The sequence below is a fragment of the Perissodus microlepis genome, chromosome 22 (assembly GCF_051167445.1).
Source record: "Perissodus microlepis isolate ML-2025 ecotype Zambia chromosome 22, ASM5116744v1, whole genome shotgun sequence".
NCBI lineage: Eukaryota > Metazoa > Chordata > Actinopteri > Cichliformes > Cichlidae > Perissodus > Perissodus microlepis.
In genome coordinates this window covers 8,233,719-8,246,603 of record NC_140481.1, presented here as the reverse complement: position 1 = coordinate 8,246,603, position 12,885 = coordinate 8,233,719, and the positions used below count along the sequence as shown (strand labels likewise).

The 12,885-nt window shown below is 38.8% G+C and overlaps 1 protein-coding gene across 1 annotated transcript in view; it reads left to right on the top strand.

Moving 5' to 3' along the window:
- The first annotated feature begins 9,611 nt into the window (after positions 1-9,611).
- LOC146362526 (uncharacterized) overlaps positions 9,612-12,885 on the top strand; it is a 40,506-nt gene continuing 37,232 nt past the window's right edge. The window contains exons 1-3 of the mRNA XM_084919444.1: positions 9,612-9,683; positions 9,806-9,935; positions 11,566-11,730. Coding sequence (XP_084775570.1) covers positions 9,806-9,935; positions 11,566-11,730 — 295 coding nt within the window. The 5' untranslated portion in view covers positions 9,612-9,683. The remainder of the gene's footprint in view (positions 9,684-9,805; positions 9,936-11,565; positions 11,731-12,885) is intronic.

The window sequence follows — 12,885 nt, the reverse complement described above, 5'->3', positions numbered from 1 at the left end:
TTCTTTTTTTTCAGATCCTCAGAGAAATCTTTGCCATGATGTGCCATGTTAGACTTCCAGTGACCAGTATGAGAGAAATAACACCAAATTCAACACACCTTCTCCCAATTTGCACCTGAGATCTTGTAACACTAATGAGTCACATAACACCAGGAAGAGAAATGGCTAATTGGGCACAATTTGGACATTTTCACTTAGGGGTGTACTCACTTTTGTTGCCAGCAGCTGTGTGGTGAGTTATTTAAAGGGGATGGCAAATTTAGACTTATACAAGCTGTACACTGACTACTTTACATTGTATCAAAGTGTCATATCTTCAATGTTCTCCCATGAAAAGATACAATAAAATATTTACAAAAATGTGAGCGGTGTACTTACTTTTGTGAGATACTGTATATATGTACATATAACAGATACAAAGTAAGAAAAAATCTGTTGCATAAAGTGTTAAGAAACTATTGGCAGAAAGATGTTGTCTCAGTTGCGCAACCTGACAAATTACTTTTCAAAACTACAAATCCTCAATTTAATGCTTTAAAAAAAATTTTTAGCAGTGAAATGATGTGTAATTTCAATTCAGCTTTACTGTCATTTCAATCATGGCAGAGTCTGTGCAATAGTGCATAATAACACTGTGGGTCAGTATTATCACCATTTTTGCTAGTACATACTCATATGGTAGCAAACTGTCAATTACAAGACAGGCCTGGCCTGAATCAGACTGAGCTTTATCATTCTGTTTGATTCTAATAAGAACAAAAAAACAAAATTCAAAATAAACATCATTTTGTATTCACTATGATGCGAACCTCACAACTGAGGCCGTAAATCCAGAAAAGTGTGTACACGGGACAAATCAAGGGCTTGAAATAAAATGTTTCCCACTGCTGTTACTGCAGCTTACTGTAACTTTGTCTCTCCAAAACGTGAAAAGGACATGGTGGACTATTGAGTTTATTACATGCTTTCTTACTCATCATTTGTCTCAGAAATATTAATTTCATACACCAAAGCATATTATTTTGTGCTTATTTTCTATGACTTTTATAGTACTGGCAATGTCATGTCACTGAGATAACCAAGAGGAGCCTTTCTTGTTTTTCTGTAGGAACACTTTTTGTTTGTTTTCAGGATTATGGAATTATTTATTGAGTATTGGTCTTATATGGAGCCATTTAGCTGTGTAAACAAGCAAGTGGTGGGAACGGTGAGCTTTATCAGATCCTGTGTGTTCATGTTGACTATTAGATTTGCTGCCTTAAGCTGTTAGTACTGGCTAGACTAACTGAATGTGAACTGACAGGCCTATACATAGTCAGTCACAAGCTGGTTTACATAAGGTAAAGATCAAATCAAATCAAATCAAAATTTATTTATATAGCACATATTAAAACAACAGTGTTGACCATAGTGCTTCACAGTCAGTAAAAGCATGAGACAGTTAAAACAAACTGTCACGGTTTGGCATGGCAAACCGTGGGGGGTGTGGGGAAGGAGGACCCAGGCGCAGTGCTCTATGTACAAGCAGTGCGTTTATTTACAGTGTGTGGAAATAACAACAATAAATCCCCGTGGTTTCCCCTGACTCCCGTGTCGTGTCTCTCCGTGACCAGTCCGTGTCTCAGCACTCCTCGTGCTGGCTGCTGTCTGGCGCTCCACACTTCTCCTGGGGACACAATAGACGCAGCCGTCAGGACACATATAACCGCGGGCATACACACACTAACTCAGTTCAACTAGATGACTAACGTGGAGACTCATGCAATGATCCCGCGTCGGTGGGAGCTCCAAGACTCTCCTAAATAGCTCCCCCGACGAGGCCTGATCAGCAGCAGGTGTGTGGCTTCGGGTGTGGCCAGACCGTCAGCAGGGCCACACCCACCAGGCCTGAAGGCGCCCACCGAAACACATATACACACACACACGTAAACAGGGAGAAGGACAGCAACACCAAATATACATACAATAATAATAATAATATAATTCATAACTGCTCAGGGATCCTTGGTCGCTCAGACCCAGGACCCTGACACAAACAATAAAAGAGGACAACAAACAATAGGTAACAACACACACGTGCATAAGAATATGTTATAGATAAATATTTTTAGAAGCTGTTTTCTCATGAGCTTATTAGGAAATATGTCTTACTCTACATTTGGGAGGACATTAGAAAATAAACTTGAATCACAAGAGACCTTTCAAGACATTTAATTCAGTCTCAAAAGTCCCGGACAGATGCTAAATCAGTTCATTTGTTTGAGGGAAGGGCAGAGGAAGGTGCTTAGACTGCCTCGGGGTGATTTTTCTGGAACATCCGTTATCATTGACTTTGCTCCGGAGATTTAGAGTTTACACAGACACGATTACATAACCTGGCATTCACGCTATGACCACACCACTTAAGTATGATTTGAACAGTGAGGCTTGTACGAACGTGTTTTATTATTGTAGTCATTTTGACCAAAAAAAGTTCTCACATTAAAAAAAATGTGACACACTTTGTCAGAAAAAAACAAAGTTCATCCTAAAACAAATTTCTCTGGAAACTATGAGGAAAATAAAACTAAAAGGACACACCCTATATTAATATACGCCCTGGTTTTATGGCTTCGAGATATCTATTTTCTTATAAAATCTTTGGCAAGAAAATGAGCAGGTTTTACAAGTCTTTTTGTAAACTGTGAGATTTAATGATGTTGTGTACTGTTAAAAAAAAAGTGGTTGAAACACTGTAAAACACTGAGCGAAGGCCATTGTGTGTGATATTTGTTTTGAATTCAATTCAGCTGCTAAAGAAAATTGCTAAAGTTTTCTATAACCAAGAGTCTTTGACCTGAATACTGAAATGAGCTCCTTTGTGGTTTAAGTATAAACTAACAGATCTTTGTAATTATTTTGTCTGAATTATTGGTCAGACATAACCTCTGCAGACTACAAGTGTGAATAAATATTTCACAACACACAGTTTTACCTTTGGAGCATACAGTGATGAATTATGCCACCGAGACCTCGAAAGCACGATATGGGAACGCATTTTCATTGCATGCGTTGCACTTATAATATTGTATTATCACCACAGGACCTGTACATTGTATTGCAATAAAAAAGTTTTCTCTGAATTTCTTAGAATGGAAGCTTTGAAACAAGACAGAGGGGATAAACTCAAATTCTGAAGTGCCTTTTAAAGAAGACTATTTGTACCAATTATACTTTACTCTCAGATCTATTATAAAGGTGCTGCTTTTGGGAGTGAGTCAAACATGAAGGTAATATCTGCATGTTTAGATTAAGGATTAATCTAAACAAGATTAATAATACTGGATTTTTAGCATAACCCCTGTTCCTTTGTATTCGTATTCTTATTCCAATTTATTCTATTTATCCCTTTTGTATACTCTGTATTAGGGGTGGGCGGTATAAATGGAATAGGGTAGAAACGATATAAATTTGGCCAACGATAGAGATTTTAGAGTAAGTAAGGTTAGGGTTTTATTGTTTTTAGCGTTTTAGGCTGGGAGTTGCTCACAGTAAACCAGTGGCACCAAACTTGGCAAGAGGTTTGAATTAGGGGTGGGCGGTATATACGGTAGAAACGATATAAAGTTGGCCAACGGTAGAGACCGCGATAGCGCATGTTGATGATGTCATCAAGCTGCGCCTGTTTTGGTCCAAAGCGGCTGCAAACAACATCATCAGCTAATTATGCCGAGCGACAGTAATAGCAAAGAGACAAGCACTTTTGGAATATGGGGAAAGCCAAAAAATGCGCTTCCTCCACTTCCCTACCATTGATTCATTAGTGCTGAATTCTCTCGCAGCTGCTCTATTCCCATGTTGTTGCAGTATATTAATCACTAACCTCATATTGTGGATGGATCATCTCAGTTGTTCTCCTGACTGAAGTTTGGTCTGTTTATAGCATTCTGCCATGGAACTGCATTTGTCCCTAACCACCAGAACTCCTCACGTTAACTTTTATCGAGTGGTAAGAAGTTAGCGTTCATCCTTCAGCTTCACTGTGCTAATGTTATGCTAACGTAGCTGTTTTGCTAGTGGTTACGTATCACATCATTAGCAGAGCTGTACGTTTTCAATTTTTCAAAAATGGTAAATGGCCTGTATTTGTATAGCGCTTTACTAGTCCCTAAGGACCCCAAAGCGCTTTACACATCCAGTCATCCACCCATTCACGCACACATTCACACAGAAATCTGTCAGAACATGGTATATCTGTTTAGGTGGAAACTAGCGAGCTAACTTCCTGCTAACTTCCTGCTAACTTCTAACTCCGTTGAATTTAATAAGTTCTGATTTCATGGATGTCTGGATGTTAAATGTAATTGTTACACCTGGTAAAGCAGCAACGCCGATCATTTTATTAAAGATGAAAGAATTTAGACAGTTTTAACTCTCAGTGATGCCGCAGTGTTCGTTTGACTTTGGGACCTGCTGTTAACGGAGTTTAGGACCCAGATTACTCCGTGAGGCTCCTGACTACGGCAGCCGTAATGCTCAAATAATCCATCAAGTGGTACGCCTTCATAGTTTACCAAAGTCGTACTAAAACATTTTTGACAGATTTCTGCGCGCCGTGTACCACATAAAATCGGTTCGACATCAGTAAGCACACCCAGAATTCATACATAAAGCACACTGTCGATGTTTGAGAAAATTAAAGGATTGTAAGTGTGCCTTATAGTGTGCAAAATACATTATACAGAAAAAAGAATATATTGCAATATATATCGTTACTGCACATGCTTCAAATTATACCGTGATATGGATTTTAGGCCATATCGCCCAGCCTTAACTCAAAGGTCTATCTTATAAAGTCCTTTTTTTGTTTTATTTAGACCTGGTTTAATTCTGGCCGTTGCAAGGCCTGGGTCGTGTAGCAGCTAACATCTTCTCCAGAGAGGTTGTCCCGGTGAGGGAGAAGTTCATGGCCCACTTCTCGGCGGAGGGAGCAGTGTCTTGGCAGCCAAAAGAATAGCCTATTTGAAGTCCCAGTGACTTCCCCACAACGGCTCTTTTAAGAGCCACCCACAAACCTCTAAAGAGCGTTCCTGCCTTTTTAAGTTTCTTAATAAGTGGAGCTTGTCTCCAAAATAAACTAACCTCTCTTTATTCTCTTAAATAATTGGTCTTCACTATGTTCCAATATAGTAGTATATTTTTTATTGGCCAATATTAAAGTTATTATTATATTTAATCAGTTATATCATTATTAGTTATTACAGCAGTGAACATGAACTCTGACAAATACTGAGATTCAGTAAAGATTCAAGTTGAAGTTATTTATATTTCCTATCAACTTAAATCTTCACTCAAAGACCAGTATCTTTGACAGTGTATATATAGATGTATTATATATAAGATAAGATAAGATGACCTTTATTAGTCCCACAGGTGGGAAATTTGTTTCGTTACAGCAAAAGTGCAAAGTTATGTAGCAGAAATTAGAAAACACTGGAATGGAATAAAATAAAATAAAATACTATATACAATAAGATAAGATAAAACTATAACAAAATAATGAAATAGAATAATATATACAATAGAACAAAATAGAATACAAATGCTATATACAGCTGAGTAAGAAAATACAAAAGTACAACTTTGTCAGAAAAAGAATTGCACTTATAGCAGTCTTATTGCACATGTGTGGGTTTGATCAGCTGCAAAAGTCTTTGTTGTAGAGTCTGATAGCAGTGGGGAGGAAAGACCTGCGAAACCTCTCCGTGGGTGCCGCAGCCTGCCACTGAAGGAGCTGCTCAGTGCTGTCAGATTCTCCTGCATGGAGTGGGAGATGTTGTCCAACAGGGATGAAAGATTAACCATTCAAACATTCTCCTGTCACTCACCACCTCCACTGGGTCCAGAGGGCATCTTACAACAGAGCTGGCCCTTCGAATCAGCCTGTTCAGTCTCTTCCTGTCCCCGGCAGAGATGTTGCCGCCCCAGCAGACCACACCGTAAAAGATAGCTGAGACACAAGAGACAAATATTGTTCTTTTAATATGTTGGCATTACTAAATTTGGCTCAATGCTTACGTATATGTGTAAAAAGAAAGTGTACGGGCTCTGATAACTATTTCTGACAGAATAAAGAGTAGACTGATATATTAAATGTTCCTGTATTGGGTGAGAAAATCCTACCATGTCATAACTGCTTTAAGTCATACAGAATAGATATCAGCGCTATACAAATACAGACTGCTAAATGGCCCAGTTTGACCCATTTAGCAGAATAGATCGTCCTGTTACATCCTTATAGATTATGATGTAACACTATAGATCAACTTACCTCAGAATATATAAAGCATATAAACAATTACAGCAATATGATGCAACAAACACAGCAGTACTACTAATCCAAAATACTCAAAGCTTCATAGAACTGAAACAAGCATTTATTTTTAGGTCCATTCTGCTGCTGATACATACTTTAGGTTTCTGAATATTAAACTTGTTGCTGCCTTTCATAGTGTGTAACTTGAAGGCCCTGAGTACTTTCTCCCACACTGAAAACACTGAAATGATAACATTATTTGAACATTACCTAATAAGACTAATTGTCTGTCCTGAATCAGTTATTTTAAACTAGCAGTCCTTCACAAACAGGGAACAGTCTGTCTATTCTCTCCATCTGTCAGCTGCTGCTGGCTCTTCCTCCTCCTCTTCCTCACACACTGCTGAGTTTGTCCTGGTGGATCATCAGGGGTGCAAAGCCTCACAGGTGATGTGCAGCAGTGGGTCCCTCAGTCTGTCCTCACTCTGGACACTTGCAGTTGTCACACATGGAAATCAAATGTGTGATAAGCTGCAGGATTCAAACACAAGTGTAACTTATAAATACATGTTCATACTTTTATTACACAATCAGAGAGAAAGAAACAGAGAGAGAGAGTGCAGGACAGACAGACAGGTGACAGTCTCAGGTGTATACACTGCTACAAAACAGCACAAGAGAAGGAGGATTTAGTGTTTGTGTTATTACGAGTGCTCAACAAGAAGAGTTCCCAGATGTTACAGTGGACACATGTGTGACTGCTGTGATTAAAGCATCTTTCTTTCAGCTTAACGAGTGAACCGTCAGCTCGTTCAAACACACGTTAAAGTCTGTTTGGCTCGACACCACCGAACAGAGGCAGCAATATAACATAGCTAACATTAACAGTGCAGTGAATCCTGCTTGTGCCGTGATATTCAGGACTGCAAACCGAGCAGCATCACTGACTTTCAGCCTGTTGTGTTTGTGGATATATGACTGACTTTAATTATCCACAAAATCATCAGATTCTCTGTAAGATTGAGGTCGACTATCGAACGGCGTATAAAGTAAAGGCTTTAAAACAAAGTAAACGCTGAAAGTACAAACATCGCTTATGTCACATAACTTTGCCGGCATGTGGCCAACAGTAATGTTTTAATGTTCTTCATTATTAAACATTCGCACATAAATAAGTGACATAATATTCAGTACTTACTTTTGAAAGTTTACTCTTTGGCCGCTCCGCTTCCACTTCTTTGAAGTGTCTCCCAGTCCCAGTGCACTTGTTAGCATGTTTTGGTTCGTGCAACTGGTCCGTCCGGTTATTGTCTCCCCAGAAACATTTCCGTTGTGTTGTGTGTGCTTTTGCAGCATTTTTCTTTTTGCAGCATTTTTGTTTTTGCAGCATTTTTCTTTTTGCAAGTGTTTTCTGAAGTTGCAGTCCGTTTGGCCTCTCAGGGCCACCGTACTATTCTACTCTAAATTGTGCAAAATTGGTATAGTGTGAGCTTTTTTGTTAATTTATCAGTACAAATAAGGAAAAGTTAAATGCAATGAATATTATTTAATCTTTTCCACTGCTACCTGCATTCAAGATATTGTAGATGTCAAGTCTGAAGCAGGTGAGCAGGACTTGGAGGCGGGACTCACATCTAAGGTTTAGGTTTAATTACAGATAACAGAAGATAATGCAATGTGCAGAACAAGGGTAATCCGGAGAGTGATCCGGAGAGAGGAAGACAGGGGGCGAAATCCCAACATCCTATCCACACGACATGAAAATTCACTCTCACTTTTCAGGTGTACTCTCTCTTACCTTTCATCATGGAACAGGACACCACGGACGACCTATGCACTGGAAAAACACACAATCACTAGTGATGTGTCCTCTGTGTCGAAGCTTCGAAGCGTGTGTCGGGTAATCTCGGGGGACTTTTTATAAAGCCCGTATCGAGGCTTGCTTTAATTACGTATGCAGTGACGTTCGAGGCCTCGCGGGCAGTCCGTACCACGTGACTGATTCAGGAACTGGCTCTCTGGTTCGCACCAGATTCGAAATAAAATGATTCCCCCATCACATTGTGTTGTGGAATTGGATGACGTACGTGTTACATAGTGTTACATAGTTACTTGAGCATTTCTTCTTCGATGGAACCAGCAAGGAGAAGATTTTCCCCTGTCTGGCAACATTTTGATCTCATCTCTCCTAATAAGGTATGCACACAGTAATAAATATCACAAATGATAAGTACCATAATATAAATAAACAACACCACAGATCCTATAATCTGATTTCTGTCTTTTAGTTTATTTAAGTGAAGCGCCACACCCTAGTTTGTGTCATTATCCAGATGTACATAAGCATGATTACACAATCATACCAAAACTCTGTCCTGATAGTTTCCACTGTATCTTTTGTATCAGACATACTGAGACAATATTCGGGATAAATAACCATGAAAACAATTTATTTATTCAGTTTAGAGGTTTACACATCACATCCTTATAATCATTGAGCCTGTTTCACTGGAATCGTCCACTTGATGGCGCAGTAGAGCAAATGAATCATCACAATGCTTCGAACCATGAGTCGACCAGTTGAATGGAAAGCTTCAGTTCATCACGGGGCTTCATCTCACCATCACTAACAATCACTGCTGGAAGCCACAAGGGACCACAGTTAGTTTCAACTAGGAAGAGACGGGATTTCACTAATAAGGTAGGTCAACAATCCAGCTATGAATGGCTGTCCACCCTGTCCTTAAGAAGGGGATGAGATTGCTCATCAGACACAGGTGAGTAGGGCAGGGACTCAGGGAGAGTCCTGCCCACTGTCGGATGCATACACATACAATAGAGAATGAGAAAAAGGGAGACCAGAGAACCAACAGAGAGGGCCGGGTCCGTTACAGTAGAGGTGTGTTGTTTAGGTGTGTCCATAAATCTTTTCAGTGACACTTACAGGTGCTTAAATAGCCCTGTATTTTTTATGAGGCATGTCACCCAAAAATGATCACAGATCCATCCTGGCCACCCCACTGAAACTTTCCTGGCTCTGAGCCACCAGTGCGCAATGTCCCCGGACAGCACAAAGTGTAAACATACTTCCAAGATTCCTACGTAGTGTTGCTACAAAAATTAATATTCATTAAAAATTACTTACATAAAAATGTATGTAAACCAAAAACATCAAATAATGACATAATAACTTTGGCAGTTAAAACTAAGTGGAAACTTAGATCTGTTGACAAAGTTGCTTTCAGTTTCACATATCCAGTGTTAACAAGCCAAATTTGATGGTAAGTTTCATTTCTAGTAAACTGCTCCACCCATGGGCTTAAATAAAACGAATAAATAGAAACCAAACCTCATTGCTGCTCTTGTACTTGATCTTGAGTGCGTCAAGGTAAGATTTCTATGGCTAAACTATTATCTTATATATTCTATATATTTAGAATATATCTATGTGAATTGTAATTGTGATTTACTTTTGAAATATTCTTGTTTTGTTGCATTTTTTAACTTTAGATGGATGCCATTTACAACCTACTCGCCAGAAACAGACTGGAAGGTTACTACAAAAAGTTTCTAGATCTAGGAGTGAAAGATGAAAGAGATTTCATTGACAGTGTAACAGAAGAAAATTTAACTCAGCTAGGTAAGAGCACTGAAGATGAAGTGGTTTTACATTCTTGAGTTTCTGAAGATGATATAAAATTAAATGGCAAATCAAACCTAGCTTTTATAGATTAACCAGTTACCCCTGTATGGAAAGTCTGGACTGGCACTCTTTTTAATATTAATAATAATAATAACTTAGATTTGTATAGCGCCTATCAAGAAATTCTAATGGTCAGAGATTGTTACCCTAAAATCCAATGCAGAAACTGGCTCTAACCGGTTGTGTCTGAATGTCTATCCCACTCATTCTTAAACTGTGGCACGTGTACCAATAATGGTATGTGGGCTCCCTCTAGTGGTACGTGGGAAGTCACCCAAAACAAACACTGCCTGGTGAGGTGGCAATTCAACCATTTGATTCACATTACAGCAGTTAATGAGTGAATGAACATGGTGCAATAAAAGTACTTTTAGAAGTACATTTTTCCAAACACTTACTTAAATTTACTTGAGTAGGGTTAGGGGTTGCAACCTCAGCATGGATTCATGTTCTATACTCTTGCTAATGACCTACTAATTTTATTTTAGGTGTGTTGCAATAGGGACATTGGAAAAGTTGCAGGACACCGGTCCACAAGGACTGGAGTTTGAGATCCCTTGATTAAATAGAAAATGATACAAAGAATTAAAACACGTTAAAAACACAACAGCCTTAATAAACGCAGAGTAGTTTGGACCCAGAAGCAGGGTTCATACGTCATAACTTAAAGGCCAGATATACCACCTGCTGTGAATGTTTTAATGCAGTAGTGTTGTCATTATTATCACTTGTCACATCCTGTTTATGACAGTTAAAATAAATAAGATTCATATAAGAAATAAAACTGTCTTGTGTAAACTGTATATGGTGTTAAATAGGCCTATATCACTGTACTTTAATGTCGGTCATAAGGGTGGTACTTTAAGAGCCACATATTGTACGAGGTGGTACTCATTGTGAAAAGTCTGAGAACCCACTTCCTCTAACCAAACATTGCATAATCTTAAAGGTCAAGGGCAATTCATCAGCTGCACCCATTAAAGGCAGCTATACAGATCCTTGCTCTCTGTACAATGGCTACATTATTATTTTGTAACCAGAAAAGGAATAGGCTTCTTTCTTTCATTCACACATCTGTTCACACACACAATCACATACATGTCCACTCACGGTGCTCTATTGCACTTATTCTTTGTCTCAACACACACTGATCAACACGGTTTATTTTCCTATCTTTATACTGTCTCATTCACTAAATTGATTAGGCATATATCTAATTGTAATTATATATGATTAACTGATTACCGGAATCACATATGATCACTTTGTTGTAGTACTCTGTGTTACTCTAACCATGAGAAGGCTAGATGTCAAGTCCTTTTTTTCACTATTGACTTATATTTTTTTTACTAGGGGATCTCACACCTTTCATCCCTTTGTTGAAATACCTTTAGATCCGTTAAACTGCTGAACATTTTTGTATAATTGTTTTTCATACCCAAATGAAATAAATATTTTGAAAATATTATAAATATGCTTGAAACTGTTTCTTCAGTATTTACACATCATTGCTATTTGTTTCCATTTTAAAAATATCTGATTAATATAGATGTATATTTCCAAACAGGATTAAGTCAAGTGGAAAAGAATCGGTTTTTTGAGATGAAAAAAACTATCAGCAGATTTAGAGCTCCAGAAAAATCAGCTGTAAGGTCTGTGCAAAAGTCCATGAAGACCTTGAATCTGCTGTACACATACCCCAAATGTCCAACTGAACCAAAATCCATCAAAGGTAAGATCTACTCCTTTATACATTTAAGGCTATTCATTCTCTCTCCCCACCATACCTCTCTGATTTGGTACGGATCTCCATCCCATCCCAGTGCCTCAGATCCTCCTCTTCTCTTTTTCTTTCTGTTCCTACCCCTCGTCTTATTACCATGGGGGGCAGGGCTTTTAGTCGCTCTGCCCCTCGACTTTGGAATTCTCCCTGACCTCAGAAACATCACTTCACTCCCTCTTTTTAAGTCCACCCTCAAAACCCACCTGTTCAAGATTGCCTACTCTATATAACTTCTCCATGATCCTAAACTTTCTTTTTTTATTGTGTTTATTTCCTGTTTTTATGCCTGTCTTATATGCTCTGTACAGTGTCTTTGGGTGTTTTGAAAGGCGCTTTTAAAAAAAAAAAGTATTATTATTATTATTACTATTATATGTATGACACTTTTTGGTCCCAAAAAGTTGATTCTGTTCGGGATGTAGTGTTTTCAGTAGGAGAAATGTTTCATCACTCATCCAAGTTAATTCTGTAGTCTCTACTAACTGCAGCATTGTTCATTCAGTGGTGCTAGTTTCACTCAATGTGCAAATGTACTGTTTATAAGGTTGGGGAAATCTGCAGTTAGCTGAGACTGAAGAAGTCACTTGGATGAGTGATGAAACATTTCTCCCACTGAAAACGTTAGGTCCAGATGAACAGAATCATCTTTTGGGGATTTCCTTGCCTGGATGATTGAGCATGCATTAAGACTAAGGAGCTTAGAAAGAAACGCGTCCGGACTTCTTTAAGTTTCCTTGAAGACGTTTCACCTCTCATCCGAGAAGCTTCTTCAGTTCTAACATGAATTGGTGGAGAGTCCCAGATTTTAAGCCCTATGGGAGTGTTCTCAAGAGGGTCATGGGGCCCCTATGGATCCTCTGCCTAATCACATGAGTCAAGGTATGAAAACGGGTGTGGGTCACAATCAGCCAAGGTTTCGGGTGAACCCATTGTGAAACCTAACCCCACCCTATTATGTGATTTACTGAGGTCAGATGGCCCTGGATTATAGATGGCAGACAGTTGGTGTTGTAAGCCACCGCCTCTGTTAAAAGCTGGTCGCTCACAGTGGACATAAATGGCTTCTTTCACTCCTCTTTCAAACCATCTGTCTTCTCTGTCCAA